The following is a 20,075-nucleotide window of genomic DNA, read 5'->3' as shown; positions in this document are numbered from 1 at the left end:
AATCCATCTCAATCGAGAACCTCTAGCAGATCCAAGCGGGAGGAGCGCGATCCACCACTCTGTGGGCTTATAGCTGGACGACAGGGCGTGTTGCAAGGCCGCTTTTGCTGGCGAAACAGCTTGGAAGTATTGAATTCCGTGTCTCTTGCTGCAAGAGGCGCGAGGAGGGTTCTTTCACGATGCTTTCATCTCCAGTTCGGTCCTCGGAGACGGCGTAGCTGACAGCCAGCCAGCCCTTACCTTTGTTGAGACTACTCGTAGTTATTCTTTCATAATGGAGTGTAGCATTTGGGAAATACAGACGTTATGCACATTCAAGGTTGGTGCCAAGGAAGTCTAAAAGGGAAGGTACCATTTTCGGCCTCGGCCGCGCCTTTTGACCTGGTCCTATTTAATTATCCGTTCTATCTAATTCCTCGTCATTCTTCATACCACGTTTCATCTCTTTCTCGTGTGCGGGAACGAGTTCTTGGTCGGATATTAAGAGTCATAGACAGAGGCGGAATGTCCTCATAAACGCCCACACGGGCAGATCAAGGGGGCGTGGTTGAACAAACTATGCAAAAGGATCTCAAAACGTTCGAGTATATCACAGCGCCCGCCACGGATTGCTAGCAGCTAGTACAGTCTGACATCTTTGCTACACATCCAAAAAGATGTCGAGCCCAATCGCTCGCACTATCCTGTCATTTCAGACCAATGCAAAACTGTGCAATCTCTCCACAGTGATAACATCCATCACTCCTTTCGCGTCGCTCGCAGAAGCCAACCGGCTCCTTTTCAAGACCGCCGCCGAAGATGACTCGGTGGTCACCACCAAGGAAACCATTTTCCACCCTCAAGGCGGAGGCCAGCCATCCGACGTCGGTGAAATAACATCTTCAACATCGGGGGCAAAACTCGCGGTTTCTATGGTGCGGATGGACGCCTTAAATGAAGGCCAAGTTCTCCACCTCGGCCGCTTCGAGTCACCGGACAAAATTTTCATCACCGGCGAAACGGTCACGCAGAGCATCGACGTGGAGAAGCGATTGCTCTACTCTCGCTTGCACACTGCCGGCCACGTGCTGGGTTCGGCGGTGAGACATCTTCTTGAAGAGAAGATCGAGGGATTCGACGAGCTCAAAGCTTCACATTTTCCTGACTCAGCGGCTTGCGAATTCCAGGGCTTGATAGAAGGGAAATGGAAAGGGGACATCCAGGAGAAATTAGACGCGTATATCAAGGCTGCTATGCCCGTGGAGATCGATTTCTGGGATGAGCATGACTTCAGGAAGAATGGGCTGGAGAGATTGATCCCCACTGAGGAGGGTGTCAAGTTGGCACCGGGCGAGAAGTACCGAGTTGTTAGGATTGTCGGTGCTGAGGTCTATCCTTGTGGCGGCACACATGTCGACGCCACGGATCAGTGTGGCAAGGTCGGGGTGAAGAAGATCAGTCGCAGTAAAGGGACAAGTCGGGTTAGCTACAATGTTAGCTAGGGCCGAGTGGCAGTGGTGGATTTTTCCATATGAGCGAGGTTTGATGTACAGAATAGACAGATAGAGCAGTTTTCCAAGAATCGGACTGAAGTACCTAGACTCGGTCGCAATCAGATGTCTAGAAGGGCTCATGAACCATACGGCAGTGCCGAGATGTTTCCTAAGACCGTCCGTCGTATCATCCCCTGCCCGTAGCCTTCCAGCCGCTTCTTAATCACTGTCCAGAATCTCTTTCACAGGCATCCACTCATCGTGATGTCGACCGTCAGTTGGCTTTCGAACCCCCCCCGGGGTTTCAACCGGAGCGTGAGGGCAATCTGACGTCACGTTCGGATGATGTCTCCCGACATTGGCTGGGGCAAAGCGACGTCAAAAACTCTACATCAAACAATATGTCAAAATTAAGATCATTGGACTTTCCTCTAGCGGATTTCTTTATAGGTTGATCCGATGTACTCAAAGGACCAAGCGAAAAGGAGTGTATCCCGGTTTGTTGACAACGACATCGAGTCACGGAAATTCATCCACAAACTGCGTTCATTTGAAACCAGCAAGCATGGCAACCTTCAAGGGAGAGAAGCTTCCAACATGCTATGCCTCATGCTCCATAGGCTACGATAGCTCAATGCATACCCTTCCTAAGAAGTTAGCAGCCATCGCCGCTGCCGGCTTCGACGCGATTGAATTGTCAATGCCAGACATCTTGGCGTACGGCAAGTTGATATCCAGCAATGGTGCTGAGCCTGATCCCAAGGACTATGCTAGTCTTCACTCTGTGGGGCGGGAGATTCGGCAACTGTGTGAACAGCGCAAATTGAAAGTGCTTGTCTTACAGCCCTTCGCAAATTTCGAGGGGTGGCCAAAGGACAGCGACGAGAGAAAAGATGCGTTTGAGCGCGCCAGAGGTTGGATGTGGATCATGGAAGCAGTTGGCACTGATATGCTGCAGGTGAGTGTCTAGGGAAGTTCAATACTGAGAAATGGTGGCCACGAACTTTGGCAAGGACATATTGACGCGCACGCTAGGTCGGATCGTCTGATTCAGAGGGCATTTCAGCCAACTTCGATCAACTGGCAGCCGATCTGGCCGAACTCGCAGATATGCTTTCCGAGAAGGGGTTCAAGATTGCTTACGAAAACTGGTGTTGGGCAACACACGCGCCCACTTGGAAAGATGTCTGGCAGATAGTCCAGAAAGCAAACAGACCCAATCTCGGACTGTGCCTGGACACTTTCCAGAGCGCTGGTGGAGAGTGGGGAAGTCCAGTGACCGAGTCTGGATTGAATGGGGATGGCAAAAGGGCAGAGCTGGACCACAGATGGAAACGAAGCTGCAAGCTGCTGTCCGAAACTGTCCCCCCGGAAAAGATTTTCTTCTTGCAGATCTCAGATGCTTACAGAATGGATCCGCCTTCGCAAGACAAGCCTGATGATAGTGGGCTGCGATCGCGAGGTCAGTGGAGCCACGATTACCGACCGATGCCATATGATGGCGGGTATCTGCCCATAGAGGATTTTACGAGGGCTGTGCTGCAGACAGGGTTCAGAGGGTGGTTTTCGATCGAGGTTTTCGACGGAAAAGGCCCGCAAAAGTATGGCGATGACATGGGACCTTATGCAGGGCGGACTTTGGAGTCGTTGCGGAAGCTGTTACAAACAGTCGAGGATACTCCATAGTGTTTCTCGGTTGTGGGGTTAGCAAGAAGGGGTGAAGAGACGAACCTACCCTGAGAAAAGGATGTGTCACATTCTGGTCGAAGCTCGAAATTCCGTGTGCTGAGCATAGGCCTGGCTGAAATTTAGGGATCAAAGAGCTCTTGTGTGACGTACGGAGTACTTGAGCCAAATATCCTGTTCTTTTACAGTTCCACAAAGAAAAACTAGGACTCCGATTTACTGCGCCAAGATTGCAGTGATGTCCTGTTTGCCTAGTCGTACAGAGAGCGGTGCCTGATCATTCCCTGTCGCGAATGCTCTTTCTTTAGAAATCCTCGGTGGCCTTTGGAGGTTTGGAGTGCACATGCTCGTATCTTTGTCCTAGATACTTCCCGGCACGTCGACGCAAGGGTGATGAGAAAGAACTGGCCAACACAGATCCGGACATGCGACCAAGAGGAGGCTTTTGAAGGTCACCGTCAAACGATGAGAGAAGTCGCGGAGCGTCAAGGCATGTATGACAAGCCACAAGCCACAAGAAACAGCCCTGTCTCGGCCAAAAGTCTAGACCTCCAATCGGAAAGTGGTAGGCCGGTCATCTGGATAATCGCATGATAGCGCTAAGTGAGGCTTGTCGCTTCCTCATCTGCCTTGAAATGTCGAGTCCGAAGCATCGGGGCTCAGTGCAGTTTCCTGCCTTGTAACAGGTATAGATAAAGTGCATATGCTAGTTGACCGCTGTCAATGGTACCCATGTACCCCGTATCCAAGTCGCAACAAGTTTTGGCCCCGATATTTTGCAGATAGTAATCAGAATCGTCCACACCGATTTACAGTGGCTATTTGAGCACTTCAAGCAATCTTCACCTGTGCTGATTACTTGCCATGATATTTGAAGTTTATAGCAATTTGAAGACAGCCTCACTAGATAGACATCTCACCAGGATATCTATCATGGCATTCAGGAGCCGGACTAATGCGATATGTACTTGTTCTGATTGTCGCGCGAATGCAATCGTGTAAGATTAGCAGTCGACGCGTGACACCGCGTCAACGCGTAGGACCAAACTTTGAGGACAAAGGGCCCGGCTTGTTTGATTGGCGAGAAGCATAATAATATATGGAGCACTCCCCACCAGCACACTAGTGTCTGATCTAAAAGTATTGTCGATATCGCGAGAGCGTCATTGTTGATTGAGAGTATGCACGCAACAGTTGGGGAGCTGAGATCTGCAAGAGGTTTGATTGAGATCTGCCGCCAAGCCTCAATCCGGGAGGGCCAAGCAATTTCCCGGCAAGTGTCCAATCTCCTTGTTCTCAGATTCCGACTCGCCGACTGCAGGCGATGCCTTTTTCTGACTCCCTGTATAACCCACCAACGTTCTGCTTATCGAACTTCCGCCCGCGACGGGCCAATACCTTGACCACTGTCCTTTGCGCTTTATCTTGAGCTCCGTCTGCAAACGCATTATGTCCACTATAGACCGTGTTGTGGCTGCTTGTGAAACGCAAGCTACTGCCATCATATTTCCCTGCTTCCAGGTGTATCTGTGAGATGTATCTTGTTCGCCAATTCAACTTGGGAAGTCCACGGATTGAGCAACTACCTCATACTCAGCATGGAGTCGCCTATGAGGGTGGACCGATCGTCATCGATATGAACCTTGCGCTGCCGAACTTCTTTCTCGGGAGATCGTCGCCTTCAACCGGATGTGATCATGCAAGGGCCGAGACAATGTTATGTGTCCAGCATAGCTTCGTACTTGATATCTCGTATCCTGTGACCCAGCCAGAACAACCCTGGTCACCTTCCATTTGAGCCAATCGCCGATTCCTTCGTTCTGGATATGCACTATCTCGAGCTGAATGACGCATGGTGGCTTGTAACTTTCCGGCAAGGTTAACCAAACATGCCATAACAAAACCTTGTACCACATGCTTCCTGTGCCAGGGATTTTCCAAACTATTCCCAAGCCTAGGGAAATTTCGAAAGTGAGTCTTCATGCTAAAACGTCCGAGAGAAATGAACGGCCGTCATCGGTGAGTCTGTGCCGACTGGTGTCTACCATACTGACCCTGCAATGATTCACCGTGCGCATGAGCCGTAAATGACTCGGTATCCCCATTCTATCCCTCATCTCCCCACAAGTCCCTTTCGTTTTTCTGGTGTTCTCCTTCCTTCATGCGCGTTTCTCGCATGGGATAAACAGCATTTCCAAGAGTATTCGTTATGGACGACCCGTCTAAGAGAGGTTTGAAGCTTGATGTCCCTACTGCCCCACACCAAGAACCGAGTCAAATGGAGAAAGCGATGCACACAACTCAAAAACCTACTGGGCCTCCAGGACCACCTGGTGGATGGCTATACACCAGAATGTCAAGGCAACAAGAAATACTTTTCAACATTATGATCGCGTTTCTCCAGATCATCCCACAGTCGACGTTGACGACAGTGTTTCCCATCAGTCGATACATCGCCCAATCATTTGCGATCCAGAACCATTTGATCTTACCTTGGCTGGTAGCGGCGTATGCATTGTCATTTGGAACTTTCATCCTCATCGGTGGGCGTCTAGGAGACATCTTCGGCCATAAGTCTATGGTGGTCGTTGGCTATTGTTTCATGAGCTTCTGGAGTGTCGTTGCCGGTCTCAGCCACTATGCGGGATTCCCTGTCTTCTTTGTCGCTCGAGGATTCCAGGGTGTCGCAGCGAGTCTCATGGTCCCCAATGGACTTGCTTTGCTTGGACGAACCTACCCACCAGGTTCAAAGGAAAAGATTTTCTCCTTCACCATGTTTGGCCTCTTTGCTCCCGTTGGGGCTTACCTTGGTATGCTTTTCGGTGCCTTATTCTCCGAACATTCCGCATGGTGGTGGGGCTTTTACACTCTTGCCATCATCTCGATTATGCTGGCAGTAACAGCTCAGGTTGTCCTCATTTCACCGCCTCTAACACCTAAACAGATACGGCCCACAAAGGAGAAGCTACAAGACATGGACTGGCTTGGAGCAGTGACCGGTGTTGGCGGCTTAATCTGTGTACAGATAGCTCTTGTTTCTGCCCCGGCTGCAGGCTGGAGCACGCAGTACATTTACATGCTTCTCATCATGGGACTACTCCTAATTGCATTCTTCGTCATTGTTGAAATCAAAGTGGCTGAACAACCACTGGTACCTTTCAAGATGCTGAAAGCGGATGTTGGATTTGTCCTTGGAGCGGTCGCTTGTGGCTGGGCGTCTTTTGGTATCTGGACCTGGTTTCTCTGGAAATACCTACTTGGTATCAAAAACGACACTCCACTCCATGCTGCGCTGCATGTCCTTCCCATAGTACCAGTTGCCCTGGTCGCTTCGGTCCTGACAGCATGGATGATGCGGAAGTGTCGGCCCGCTTGGACTCTTTTCTGGGCACTGATTGCATTTACACTGGGCCCGTTGCTGCTGGCTATCGATTCCAATATTGACAGAACGAGCTATTGGACTTGGACTTTCATCAGCTTGTTAGTCATGCCTTTCGGTATGGACATGTCATTCCCAGCTGCGACACTGATCATGTCCAACTTCTTTCCTCCACACATGCAGGGGGTGGCTGGTAGTCTCATCAGCACAACAGTGAACTACTCCATCTCGTTAGGACTTGGTCTCGCAGCCACGGTTGAAGTTCAGGTGGCAAACCAGAGAGACAACGGGATGTCTGGAATACGTGGAGGGTGGTTCATGGGTGTTGGGTTAGGAGCCCTTGGCACTCTAGTGTGCGTCGTCTTTGTGGTGAAGTCCATCTATCGTCCATCCTCACCTCTTCCCAGAGCCCCACCTGGAGGATTTGGCGCGCAGATGGCTCAAGCAACACCTCCAGGCCGCGCTCTTGAATTACAGCCGCGTAAAGATAGCGATTCCAACATCCTCAGCCCATCCTCGACAATCGTCCCTGATAGCGCCGGGGCTTTCAGCCCTAAACAGTGGGAAAATGGCTTCTTCAAAAAGTTCCAATTCGAATCGTCACCCACTTTGTCCGTCCCAACCTCACCACAGATGCGACGTTCCAACGATTCCGACCACAGTCCCGATGCGATGTCGAAGACGAAACAGCAAAAAGCATTCAACCGGGCCAAATACCCTCGCAAGTCTAGCATCCAAAAGAACAGCCACTCTCGTAACGAGAGCACCCAACACATCATCTCGCATTCCCGCTCGACGTCACGATCAAAAGTCTGTATCCCTTACTCCCCTCCAAGCCCACCAAGCCCATCCGATCCTTCCATGCGCCTCCCTCTACAGCCACCCGCAGCTCTGTACCGCACCCGAGAAAGTTTCGAGAGCGTGGATTTCGACATCCATGGTCCCCCAAAAGATCAAGATCCCTGGCTGTACCGCGGCACCCACAACAGGCCAGAAAGACCCGCAATGTATGGGTACGCGTTTGGATCCGGATCGGAGGCCCACGGGAACGAATGTGGCTTGAGAGGGGTTAGAGATCTGGACGGCTTTAGGCTTGATGCGAGCCCCGTGGTGCCTCGTGCGATGTTGGGTGACAAATTCTGAAATGTTTTCGAAATCAGTTGGACGTTGTTGATTATTTCTGACCTTTTGGCGCCATCATGATGGTCTACTAGCGAGACGATTTGTCTATGCTTGAACACGGTTTGCAGACGGATAATAGGGATATGAGGCTATTCATTTTGGACTGGTTGCTGAGGCCGCGGTCGGGCTGACCTCTGATATTTACGAATTTCTTCGATACATGACTTTTATGGTGCAAGAGTATAGAATTCAGGAGCGTCTTCGAGACTCGATCGATAGACTGATGGGATAACAAGAGAATATAAAATCTTCTTACTCGCTAATTGCCGACGAGAATCCTAGTGACACAAACGAGAACACAGCAGGATACGTAAAACGTAAGCATGTAGAATTCGTATTACATTCACCGAACAAGGAGGTTGATGGTAGACTTGAAGGCTTCTTGTTCAAAACTCCCACCCACGCAACAAACGCTTACTGACCCGCATTCAGTCAAAGAGGTCCATCGAAGGAGTTCGCGAAATGGGAAAAAAAATGTACGAACCAAGGGGGCTACCAGAACGGTCGGAAAACACCACCCGCCTCAGCAGACAGGTAGGTCGACAATGCAAAATCCGGGGGTGCGGCATATATCGGTCCAATGTCTTGCCTGCGTGGTAAGGAATGTTTTATTAGCAAGGCTGTAACCACGAGGCTCAGGTGCTTGCTTGGCAAGGTTGCAGACTCGAGACGGTGAATCCAAAGATGGGTATTTCTGAATGTGGAATCCAGGATTGCCTAATACAGTAACGCCAATATTTTTGACGGCCCAGCGAAACAGTTTCATGTGTTTCATGTTTTCCTCAACACGCGTTTGCGGGTCAGGCACGGCTCTGGTATTGAAGTGTGTGTGTGCCCCTGACGAGGATCCAAAAGACGTGTAATACGGATGTCGGGGAATCAATGTTCCGGTTGGGCTGCTTATGTAAGGGCCATGTCAAACAGGAAAGGTTTTTGATGAAGGAAACACAGTCCAATGTTGGTTTGCAATAGGGGTTTTCAAATGAAAATAAATCTAGTCTACAAGGGCTTAAGTACACCATAGAAGCTACTCATCACTCAGTACTCATCTACCAGGCGAACTGATGCCCGCAGAGTCCTCTGTCTCGGATTCTGAGCAGATTAAAGGAACGCTGTGCACAATTGACGGGGATCTCTTTCTCCCTTGTCTGTCACCTCCAACTCGGATGTCGTCCATCACAGAAATCAAAGAGGTGAGTTGCGCATTCGCATTGAATGCAGGTGCAGGCTTCATGAAGAAGAAATGCACAGATTCACTTTCAACCGACCGGTCTTGCGCAATGGCTGTCCGGGGAGAAAGGCAGTCCTCCAGCTTGTACTATACAGTAAGTCAAATTTCGTTATTCCTAAGTTCCCCCCACCAGATCTCCAAGCCTATTTCGAACCCCCGACATAGTAGAAAAATCTTGTCCCTCCCCCACCATAACGCAATCCCGCAATCCCGCAGTCATTCATCATTTTTCTCGTTTGCTGCCACCACAATCTCTGGGACTCTCCTTAGTCGGAAGGACAAGTATTATTCAACTTTACAGTCATGCTACTGATCTGACCAGTTAATTATCTGTGCACCCATTCTCCACACTTCAATCCAACAAACATCCCCTTCTGTCCTGCTCCTCTGCTTTTAGCCTTTCCTCCGACATCGCCCAGTCATCGCTATAACACAGTCATTCTCAGCACCTCCCATCAGCCATGCCTGTGACGCTCGTCCTAGGCTCCCAATGGGGCGATGAGGGCAAAGGCAAGCTCGTCGACATCTTGGCATCCTCGGCGCAAATGGTAGCTCGCGCCGCCGGCGGCAACAACGCGGGCCACACCATTGTGGTCAACGACGTCACCTACGACTTCCACATCCTGCCCTCCGGCCTGATCAACCCCTCCTGCCAACTTAACCTGATCGGAACCGGCTGCGTCGTCCACATTCCCAGCTTCTTCAAGGAACTCGGCGCTCTCGAAGCCAAGGGCCTTCAAGGCGTTCGCGACCGCATCCTCATCTCCGACCGAGCCCAAGTCTGCTTCGACCTACACGGCGTTGTTGATGGCATCGCAGAAGACTCGCGCAAGAACATCGAGGGTGGCAAAGGAGTCATCGGCACCACACGCAAGGGCATCGGTCCATGCTACAGCGACAAGGTGGCCCGCCGCGGCGTTACATTCTGGATGCTCGTGAATGAGGAGCAGAGATGGGAGCGGCGCCTGCGTGATCTGGATGCCAGCTACCGCAAGCTCTACGGCGATGCCGCCCTAGAAGGCTACAACGTCGAGGAAGAAATTAAGAAACTACAGGGCTTCCGTGACGAGCTACAACGCTACGTCGTCGACCAGACACCTCTCCTCGCCCAGGCTGTTGGCACCAAGAGTATCGTCACAGCGACTGCCAACGGCAACCCTCAATCTCCCAACATCCTCATCGAAGGCGCCAACGCCCTGCTACTCGACATCGACCACGGCACCTACCCGTACGTAACCTCCAGCAACACTGGCCTCGGCGGTGTCTTCACTGGCCTAGCAGGCCTCAGCCCACAAGCCCTTGCAGCCCCCGGTTCCAACATCGTCGGGGTCGTGAAGGCATACACCACCCGCGTCGGCTCTGGCCCATTCCCAACGGAACTCAACGCCGCCATTTCCCCGGTGGACGCAGAATACGGCGAACGATTGCAACGCATCGGCCGCGAGTTCGGGGTCACGACGGGCCGCAAGCGACGCTGCGGCTGGTTCGACCTCGTGCTTGTACGCTACTCATCGGCTGTGAACTGCTACACGCAGCTGAACATCACAAAGCTCGACGTGCTCGATGACTTCGAGGAGATCCGCGTCGCCACGGGATACCGAGTCAACGGCGAGCTCCTGCCCAGTTTCCCCGCAGATCTGGATGCCATGGACAAGATCCAGATCGAGTATAAGACTTTCCCGGGCTGGCGGACACAGACGACTGGAGTGAAGAAGTTCGAGGACCTTCCCCCGCAGGCGAGGGAGTACGTCGAGTACATTGAGCGCGAAGTCGGTGTGCCCGTCAAGTGGATTGGCACGGGTCCCAGGAGAGACGATATGATTGTCAGATGATCAGGGATGACGCCTGCTGAACGGGACTGATGGCAAGATATCGATCGGAATTGGATTTGATCAATGTTCCGCAAATAGAAAATGGCGTTTATTCGGAAGGGCTTTGAGAGACTCGGTCGGAAATTCTATCCGGCAATGCAAAGATATACTTATCATGGAGGACAACGATAGAAAACACCACGACGGCAGCTTGCGAATGGGGGTGAAGGTGCTATACGCAAGCGCAGTCAACATGCACATGATATACAACAATTGTGGAACAAAAAAAGGTTCTTAGCAAGGTTCTAGCTGTGCACAATATTACCAGAGCTCTTCCTGGCTGGGTCGGCACTGTGTCCATGTACATACAGGTTCTTCCCATCCCTGGGAGTGTTTCCCAGACGTGACCACCTGAGGGTGGTGTGTAGACCAAAAAAGAGCTAGAAGAAACGTTGTCCAAGTCCAAGCATCAAGATCCTTCCCATCTCCAAATTGTAGTAGTTGTTGTTTCGCATACATCCAGTATCCCGCCCAGCGAAAAATCCGGATGCATAATATTAACATTTGTACCATCGAAAATCGATCCCGAATGTGTTTCCATCCTTCGAGGGATTAATTTGATCCTTTCCTTGCCTGTCGTCGTTCGAACTCCGAGCTCGCTCAAAAACAATCCAGACAGCTTGATACAGCAATGCCGTGGTCTCGTGTTTACAAAACGGCGACCACACCTGCAATGGCGATTGCAGCTGCAGCGAAGCTACCCACTTGCTTAACGTCGGCAGCAGCGTTGCCAGTGGCGGATGCTCCACCAGCTGTGTTAGAGGCCGAGGCACCAGAGCCTGAAGCATTTGAGGTTTGTGTTGCGGAGGAGCCGGTCGTCGTAGCAGTTCCCGTTGCGGATGAGGTACCGGTAGCTGTATAGGGAGCTAGATAATTCAAAATTAGACCTGGGTTGGGTACAGGATCGTGGATGGAACAAAATGGTCTTGTATCACTTACCCACGGAAGAACCAGCAGCAGAGCAGGTGGAGACAAATGCGGATTGTGCTACTGAAGCGTTGTTACCGCACAGGCTGGCAATAGCTTCTTGGACATCTTCAGCATCGCTGCCACACAGGGAGGCTAGATCACTAGGTTCGTCTTGGGTATTGACTGCACTCAACAGACAGGCCGGGGGAACATCCGCCAGGACTCGAACCGCGAAGAAGGCGATAGGGAGGAGGAGAGAGGCTTTCATGATGATAGTTGTGACGTTGGTAATGAAGGAATCGTCTTCGTTGGAGCGAAAGGAATGAGATTAATAAAGCCTGCAAAGGTTCAGTTGGACGCGTGGAGGGCTGTTCCTTGAAGTCTTTGCTGGTTCAAGGAGTGATCGAATTGGAAAACTGACGTCGAAAGGAGTGACTGAGAATCTCGAAGGGGAAAAACAAAGAGGCGTTTGCTGCTCGAAGGGTTAGTATGGAAGGAATGAATAAGTGAATGTATAGTTGAAGATGTTCGAGAACGAAATGAAGTGCAGAGTGAGAGTAATAGCAGCAGAAGCAGTGGGAGCAGTGGGCGCAGCGGAGCCAAAATCGACCCCCTGGAAATTGGGGTGCAGGAGAGGAAGGGAGGGAAGCTTGTCCTTGGCGGGAGGCTGATTGGACGCGGGCGGGAACCCCTGGGCGATCGCCCCAACCCGGAGTAGTAGAAACGTATATCCGACAGCATGGGTGTGTTCGGCTTGGCTTCCATTCTTGCTCGCTATCCGCACCATGACGACGCTGCCAGGTTTGGCACTACGAATACCACAGTACGCGAACAGAGTACATACTCCTGCACACAATCTTGCATTGTGTTGATGCTCTCTCCGATAAGCCACAATTAAAAGGCCTGTTCAGAGAGAAAATTCGAGCTCTCCGGCCATCTGCTCCGAATCCACTCTGCTATCATTGTTATCAGGAGATCACTGGTGGATGAAACCGCTTTCGGGCTAGGCGTATCCCAGAGCTGTGGCCTTCGTCAACTTCAGGCCTTGTCTCTCCTGCAATATGACCAGGGGCTTGTAACTTCCTTTCCCTAGCAAGCCATCCTTGATACTGCATCTATATAACACCTTCTACAACTCAAGGACGAAAGGATTGACAGACTTGGTGATAAGCCCAACAATCTTTTACTGGTAGGTATTGCCACAGCTGTACCACCAGAACATATCACCTATCACCACAATGGAGTCGCATGTTGATCGGCTGGTCAATCAAACCTGGGGTAGGTTACACACGACTTCCCCCTTTTGTATCAAACAGTTCTTCAATTTACCCTCTTCGTACTCATCACCTGTCGCTGCACTCCAGAGAAATTCCAGGAATGCGACGGCTCACAACGGCTCCTTATCGCAATTTCCGGTATTCCAGGTAGCGGGAAGACGACACTCGCCGCCTGCGTGGCCCACGGGATTAACAATCTCTTCCACCAGGACTACCACACCAGATTTCCCAACAGCCCGCCCACCTCGTCTTCACGGACCGATCCATCTCAACCGGATGTGGCCTTCGTCGTCCCGCTCGACGGCTACCACCTGACCCGCAAACAACTGTCCGAGATGCCCAACGCCGAAGAAGCCATCTTCCGCCGCGGTGCGGCCTTCACGTTTGATGCACAGAGCTACCTCGGTCTCGTGATGAAACTCCGCAGGCCCATCTCGCCCGAGACCCCCACGATCTTCGCCCCGAGCTTCGACCACGCGGTGAAAGACCCGGTGTCGAACGACATCGCAATCCCCGTGACGGCACGCATCGTGATCTTCGAGGGCCTGTACACGGCGCTCGACGAAGACGGCTGGCGCCAAGCCCACGCGCTGATGGACGAGATCTGGTTCGTCGACACGGACATCGAGCGTGCCACGCAGCGCGTCGCCAAGCGGAACTTCGCGGCCGGCATTTCCTCCTCCTTCGAGGAGAGCCTCGCCCGCACCAAGAAGAGCGACATGCGCAACGCCCGCCACGTCCTGGACGCCAGGCTGCACGTGCACGAGACCATCCCCAGCGTCGAGGACGAATCTTGGGTCAGCCAGGACCTCGTCAATGTGGATGACGAACTGGAGCGCAAGGCTACGGCGAAGAAGAGCGGCGATGATGACGGTGATTACGATGTCGACGAAGATTCCCTCAGGAAACAGAGGATGCTACGCATGGACAGCATTGCTGCTTTAGCCGCTGATGGTGTGGGCATGTGAGAATCCAATGGTATCCAACTGGATAGGGAAAGACGAGGGAGAAGGGACTCGACCTATGGCAATTCTATGCACAAGGTCCTATATTATATTCCGCAGGATAACACAATGGTTTTGGGGAAGATGTGTTGAGCATCAACCCCTACATCAGATCTTGAAACTAAAGAGAGATCGGGTCAGACCATACATATGCGGGATGAACGAAATCCACGAAAACACTTTGATGTCCATGGTCAGTAGATTCTGTATTTTGAGTACATCCTTTCTGCCCTACCGAGGTAAGCCACGAGTTAAGTTGATCCTTGAAAAGGTAGTTTTAACATAGCAATAGTTGAACTTTTTCATTTCATCCGATTCTTTTATCAGTATCGGATCATAGTATCCGCCCCGTGGCGCCTTGTGCATTTAAAGGATTTTCCCTGGACCGGTGGAAGGACATGACACCAACCATCTGGATGCCTCAACACGACCTCTTCAAGAGGGAAAAGAAACTCCAAGAGCGTCTAGCTCCTAAGCAAGTCGAACCCTCCTCACACGATGGAGTCCTGAGATCAAGGAGGGCCTAGTCACACATAAATACAAAGAACAGTAACAACACCTTGCACCTGGCCTCGAAATCTGGCGAGTCCGTCAAGCCAAGTCAGGTCAGCTAGAGCATACCAAAAAAAAGCCCAAGGAAAAGCGATATTTCAATCACCCTGTTGCATGAGGTTCTAGAGCACCACAGCAATTTCTTTTTCCCACCTTTCCCAGAGCTCAGCTCAGTCATGATGATATCCTGTGGGGCAAGCATTTTCCGAGATCTTGGTATTGACAGCATTGTTCAAATCTCATTATGAAAGTCTCGAAGACAAACTTGAGATAGGATTTTTCCATGTTCCTAGTTGAAATAGCACAGCCAAAGACTCAGCGGTGTCGTTTACCGTGACGGACAGATAAAATTCCAGGTCAAAGCGGCTTGGTTCGGTGTTGCGATGAGATCTCAGAAGGTTTGGGGATTATGATCGACTGCTAGGGTCCTCGAATGTGAGCTGGTACAAGTCTGGTGCGTAGCTCTGGAAGCTCGAGTGTATGTCCAGTCCACCATAAGAGGAGCTTGAAGGGGCTGCTCTTCATCAGCCTCACCAAATACTTTTCTGACCACAGGAAAAGCTCAATGTACAGCTGAATGACCAAAAGATTCATCTGTCCCAGATTTCGATTTTGGAGCCAGAAATGGTAGTTGCATTTCCCCCATGGATTTGATTTTTTGGCTCTCTTAAGGAGTATAACATGGATTCCTGGGCAAGATTGGATCATCAAGCACTGCCTCTTACGACATCTGGGGACAAGCCGACCTCGGCCCACATGTCATCGGTGATTTCTTCTCGTCGTTGCATTCTTACAAGAATGTTGGAAAAAAGCGTCAATTCGTGCATTTGGTGTTCGCTTCGGTCGAGATCTCTGTTCAGATTCTGGTGCATTCGCTCCATCGATGAGCGAAAAGGGTCTCGCGGTCGCAGTCTTCCATGCCGCGCACGGATGTCGCGGACGTCATCCTCAGTTATTCCAAAGGGAAGATCCAGATCACAAGAATCATCGCCTCCGATTTCTCCAAAGCTTGTGGCCGTAGTGGCGGCTTGTGATGATCTGTTTGAGTCGGATTGAGAATCTGACCTAGAAGACATGAATGAAGTTGCATTGCTTGATCTTCCTGGCTGGATGGTTGTCAAGAGGCTGGCCCAGTTCTCTTCTTCATGTGCATCGGACATGGGACTTGGGCTTCGTATCCGATCGCCCAGCCCGTCCACTCTACCACGAGGAGTTCCAGACGGCCGTGGAGATAGGTGACTGACGCGACGAAGAGGGGGATATGGTGGTTGTTGCAGCAGATCCAGGATTGGAGTATCTGGGGTGGGTGAGGCGGGCATACTGGGAAGAGCACTGGCATCAGAGGTCCTAGAAAATCGATCGTCCACAGGTTGTGGATGGGTGCGAAAGGGACCATGAGCAGGAGCGAAACCTGGTGTCAAGCTGGCAGTTTCGGGTCCCACATCATCTACCCCGTCATTTACGTTCACTCTCTGGACGGAGAGCATGTATGGGGACCTGCTTCTGTGAGGAGATCTATCAACGGATTGCCGGCGAACAGTGGGTCGAGAGGCGTAGAATCGTGGTCGGCGAGGTTGTTCCGATTCAGATTGCGAAGAGGCTGCGACCTCAAACCTCAAGCCAGACTCTCGAGATGGGCGAGGAAGATTCTGTGAAACAGTATCTAATGTACGGGGACTGGAGATCTCAAGCGTCAGGTCTGGGGCGATGTCATTCGTAGGGCTATCATCAATGTGGCTCCGTATTCGGGTCATCATCTCAACGAACTCGGGATCAAAGCGGTCGGGATGAACGCGATTTCTCATACGTTCGAGGCGCTCTCGTCGAAGGTGTTCGATCTGGGCTTCGATACTGGCCCGGTCGTCGACAGGATCGCGACCGTCTAGATCGACATGGACGCTGTGGCGAGACATCAAGGCTCTGAAACGATGGACATTTTGCTCTCGTTGACTACGGCGACTGGTTGAATCCCGATCGGGTGGTGATTGACGATGGGGTCGTACAGTAGATTCGCGTCGGATGGAAGAGCGCCTTGTAGCGGCAATCTGGTCGAGTTTGGCGGCGGCTTGCTCTGCAGCGACCTCATCGGGTTCGCGGAACATACTAGATGCAAATGTTGTTAGTTCATGCGGGCATGGTGATGCAAATCCATTGAAAGGCTGATGCCAGGGCACCTGACGCGCAAATGCGGCAAGCTGCGAAGGAGGGGGATGAGCAAACTTACGGCAAACCCATGATGTCGCAGTCGATAATCGGTAATCGGGAGAATTAGAAATTGTAAGAGGGGAGATTCAACAGAAGAAACAAGAAAGAACGATTATCCGTACAAACAATGAAAGCAAAGGTTGAGTGGAGAGGTTGAGTGGTGGCTTGTAGAAGAGTTGTTGTGATTCAATCGCAATCGCAGTCGCGCAGTCTGGAAGGGCAAGTGAGGATGAGGCGGCGAGGGAAAAAGGAACTGGACGAATTGCGACTGGGCGACGGAGCGACGGGCGACTGGGGAAAAGGCGAGGAGACAGACCACAGACCACAGACCACAGACCACACTGGCACCAGCCCATAGGAAAGGACAAAAGCGGATGGCAAGTCGACCTCGTACTCGGTACGGCGTCGCCCGTGACCCAGGAGTGCCTAGCACTGACAGTAGCACTACTGCCACACTGAGGCTGGAACGGTAGCCTAGCACAATCCTCCCCATTAAGCCACCAAGCAGTGGCCAGGGGCCAGTAGTAGCCCAGGCCCCTCAGTCGACCCCCTAGCCTACCCTAATTTACTCGCATTTAGGCTACCTACGGGTAGGCTGAGAGCGTCGGGGGGAATAGCCGCCAGCCATTGTACAGTAAGAGTCTTGCTCAAGAGTGACTCGCGTGGATTATCTTGGCGAGGCTTGGCTCAACCACAGCCAACACCCGTTGCAAGAATCCTCTGAATCCTCCTCCGTACTTCGTGCTCGGCACAACACCAAGCAAATGGACAGATGAAATCCGATATATATAGGTTGTTGTACTTTAGCATCTATCAACGAGCCATGCTCAAGGCCAACTCCGCTTGCTGATGAGAAATAAGACGGCTCCACGGTCTTTGGGTCGCTCTCCTCGCAAAACCTCCATCAGCAGTAATTCACAGGTTTGTGCTGGTTTCTGCCTAGTCCGCGGCTCGTATCCGAATACGACTCCTTTGTGATACCTGTTTGCTGTTCTCTCATCCTTTCCTTGGATGGCAGCCTTTCTTCCACATCAAACGTGCTCTCAATGGATCCAAAATGGTTTCCATCCCCCGATCGACCCCTTCAACTTGGCGAAGGGTCTGTTGGCGGTGCAAATTTGGTCGGAGTTGCTTCTCTGCTCCTTCCTCAAGGCCAGTTTCGGAATGTGATTGCTCTGCCACCTATCCTATATCTCGCGTATAATCTTAGGCAACATACTACTGGTCGAGCCGACCAGGACTACTTGAATGCAGTGAATGTCTGCCTGGCACTGCTCAAGTATGTTGACTTCTCCATTTTGAGAATTCCCGAACAGGAACTCCACCGCATTCGGCCGGATGGAAGAATCGAGACCAGCAAAGAAGTCGAGGGGATGACCATCTGGCAGAAATTCAAATGGAATCTGGATCTGTATACCACCGCCAGAGGTATCGGATGGAACTGGCGTGTGAAGAATGTAGATCTCGTACCTGAAAACGTGTCTCGACGGTAAAGCACCAAGAGAAGAATTTCTTTCGGATATTCACAGCTGACATCTCAGGAATTTCGTACTGGAACAACTACTCAGATCTTCAGTAGCTTTTCTTTATGTCGATTTCCATGAGTGGTATCTCCGTCGGACCGCTTTCGGTGATAGAAGTCCTGTACCAGACTTTTTCTCCCTCCCCATCTCAGAGCAAACAGTCTATGGTTGGTGTAGAGGGTTCCACAGTGGCTTCTCCATGGGTATGGGCTATTATCTACTAGCTGCGACAGCTGTTGGGGTAGGTGTCTCCCGGCCTCAATCCTGGCCGCCCATGTACGGCTCTTTCATCAAGAAGGGATATACCATGCGCAATATCTGGGGAACCTGTTGGTGAGTTCGAATCGAATAACAGAACAAGTCATGAAGTCTGACATTCTCCAGGCACCAGTTTCTCCGCCGCTATTTCGAGACCTATAATTCGGTATTACTCAGGGCGCTGAGAGTTCGGAAAGGGACCATGGTTTCACGCTATTTGCAGCTCTACAACGGCTTTCTCATTTCTGCTTTGATTCATCATATTGGATCTCTCAACATAGCTTATACCCCGAGTGTCAAGTACCAGTTTGTGTTTTTCATGTCTCAGCCGATTGCCATCACAATTGAGGACTTTGCGATTTACCTGGGGAAGAAGGCTGGTGTGAAAGAGAGTTGTAAGAGAGGAGTTCACCTTGCTCACTGATTGAACGCTACTGATGTATTGTTGACAGGGAAAACGAGAGCACTTGGTTATACCTGGGTTGGAGCGGTGTTGAGCTTCACGCTGCGCTATGCCGCCAAGTTCTTTTTCGACATGAACCTGGGTGCCGTGAGAAACCCGATTGTGGCCAAGTTTGGCATCATGGACCGGGTGTTTGGTTAGATCGAAGCCGATGAAGGGGCCCGTGCTGGCATCATTGGGTGGGTGCTACTGGCTGGTAACTAACTGGTGGCCTCGACTTCGAGAAGGGCGGGAGATGACAGTAAGGCAGACAGCGCCACATGGCAACCGCTTGTTGGTGCCTTCAGGAGGCACTATTTTGGAATACACCCCTCTCAATGGTTCTGTCAGAATTGTACTATATCTAGAGTCGACAAAGACAATGCGATGTTTTGGGTTTTCAATGATGATAGATGACTAGGCCAGTGTGCTCAAAAAGGTACGGAGAATAGATGGGCAGGGACATTGGGAGTCGCGTGCTATTCTCTGCGGAAACGCGTCAAAACTCAAAAAGCATCATCACCAACTCCGGCGAGTTCCACAGTCTAAGTCGCATTACAATTTACTGTACGGAGTAGTACGGCACTATTACTCTATTACTCTGTTATCATACTCTATTGCTGTACGAGTAATTACCTATTACTCCTCCACAATCTGCACCTCCGCCTGCGCCTGCGCCTGCATCCGCACCCTCCCTCGCCTCACACATCCACTTTGAATCTTGCATCTTGCATCTTGCATCTTAGCCAAGCCAATCTCGTGCTTGTACCTGGACCTCAATCGATCCTCCGTACTGCCACTGGTGCGATTGATCTACACTACACTCCACGCTACACTCCCTCTCACTAGATACACCAAGGGCTGTTGATCAACAAACGGTCCGAAGTACACCACTCCGTCTGACCTGCTCAAGCGAATGGCAGCTGCATCAACTCGCCAATCCCTCTATTGATGCTGCAGGAACAATCCCAATTACCCACGTCTATCCTACGGCAAACTGCCTCTGGTCCTCGCATCAATCCGCCAATCACTCCCTACTGTCAGGCAGATCGCAGACAACTTCATAGAAAATGAACAACGCCCT

The 20,075-nt window shown here is 51.3% G+C and overlaps 8 protein-coding genes across 8 annotated transcripts; 6 read left to right on the top strand and 2 right to left on the bottom strand.

Moving 5' to 3' along the window:
- Positions 1-656: 656 nt before the first annotated feature.
- Positions 657-1,481, top strand: A1O9_08017 (alanyl-tRNA synthetase; the record flags this gene model as incomplete). Its single annotated transcript, XM_013403572.1, has 1 exon — positions 657-1,481. The coding sequence occupies one exon, from the start codon at positions 657-659 to the stop codon at positions 1,479-1,481; it is 825 nt and encodes a 274-aa protein (XP_013259026.1).
- Positions 1,482-2,037: 556 nt separating this feature from the next.
- On the top strand, positions 2,038-3,158 carry A1O9_08016 (uncharacterized protein; the record flags this gene model as incomplete). Its single annotated transcript, XM_013403571.1, has 2 exons — positions 2,038-2,430; positions 2,508-3,158. 2 exons carry the CDS (start codon positions 2,038-2,040, stop codon positions 3,156-3,158), a joined length of 1,044 nt encoding a protein of 347 aa, XP_013259025.1.
- A 2,209-nt stretch (positions 3,159-5,367) lies between these two features.
- A1O9_08015 (uncharacterized protein) lies at positions 5,368-7,680 on the top strand (the record flags this gene model as incomplete). The annotated part of the gene is made up of 1 exon (XM_013403570.1): positions 5,368-7,680. One exon carries the CDS (start codon positions 5,368-5,370, stop codon positions 7,678-7,680), a length of 2,313 nt encoding a protein of 770 aa, XP_013259024.1.
- Positions 7,681-9,411: 1,731 nt separating this feature from the next.
- On the top strand, positions 9,412-10,782 carry A1O9_08014 (adenylosuccinate synthetase; the record flags this gene model as incomplete). Its single annotated transcript, XM_013403569.1, has 1 exon — positions 9,412-10,782. One exon carries the CDS (start codon positions 9,412-9,414, stop codon positions 10,780-10,782), a length of 1,371 nt encoding a protein of 456 aa, XP_013259023.1.
- A 687-nt stretch (positions 10,783-11,469) lies between these two features.
- On the bottom strand, positions 11,470-11,998 carry A1O9_08013 (uncharacterized protein; the record flags this gene model as incomplete). The annotated part of the gene is made up of 2 exons (XM_013403568.1): positions 11,470-11,687; positions 11,761-11,998. The coding sequence occupies 2 exons, from the start codon at positions 11,996-11,998 to the stop codon at positions 11,470-11,472; spliced, it is 456 nt and encodes a 151-aa protein (XP_013259022.1).
- A 970-nt stretch (positions 11,999-12,968) lies between these two features.
- A1O9_08012 (uncharacterized protein) lies at positions 12,969-13,975 on the top strand (the record flags this gene model as incomplete). The annotated part of the gene is made up of 2 exons (XM_013403567.1): positions 12,969-13,008; positions 13,095-13,975. 2 exons carry the CDS (start codon positions 12,969-12,971, stop codon positions 13,973-13,975), a joined length of 921 nt encoding a protein of 306 aa, XP_013259021.1.
- Positions 13,976-15,270: 1,295 nt separating this feature from the next.
- On the bottom strand, positions 15,271-16,677 carry A1O9_08011 (uncharacterized protein; the record flags this gene model as incomplete). The annotated part of the gene is made up of 1 exon (XM_013403566.1): positions 15,271-16,677. Exon 1 carries the CDS (start codon positions 16,663-16,665, stop codon positions 15,271-15,273), a length of 1,395 nt encoding a protein of 464 aa, XP_013259020.1. The 5' UTR covers positions 16,666-16,677.
- Positions 16,678-18,490: 1,813 nt separating this feature from the next.
- Positions 18,491-19,153, top strand: A1O9_08010 (uncharacterized protein; the record flags this gene model as incomplete). Its single annotated transcript, XM_013403565.1, has 3 exons — positions 18,491-18,624; positions 18,676-18,944; positions 19,002-19,153. 3 exons carry the CDS (start codon positions 18,491-18,493, stop codon positions 19,151-19,153), a joined length of 555 nt encoding a protein of 184 aa, XP_013259019.1.
- Positions 19,154-20,075: the final 922 nt, after the last annotated feature.

This window comes from Exophiala aquamarina (assembly GCF_000709125.1).
Source record: "Exophiala aquamarina CBS 119918 chromosome Unknown aczIA-supercont1.6, whole genome shotgun sequence".
Classification (NCBI taxonomy): Eukaryota; Fungi; Ascomycota; class Eurotiomycetes; order Chaetothyriales; family Herpotrichiellaceae; genus Exophiala; species Exophiala aquamarina.
Note: the sequence above shows the minus strand (reverse complement) of the source record. Positions and strands in the feature narration are given on the sequence as shown.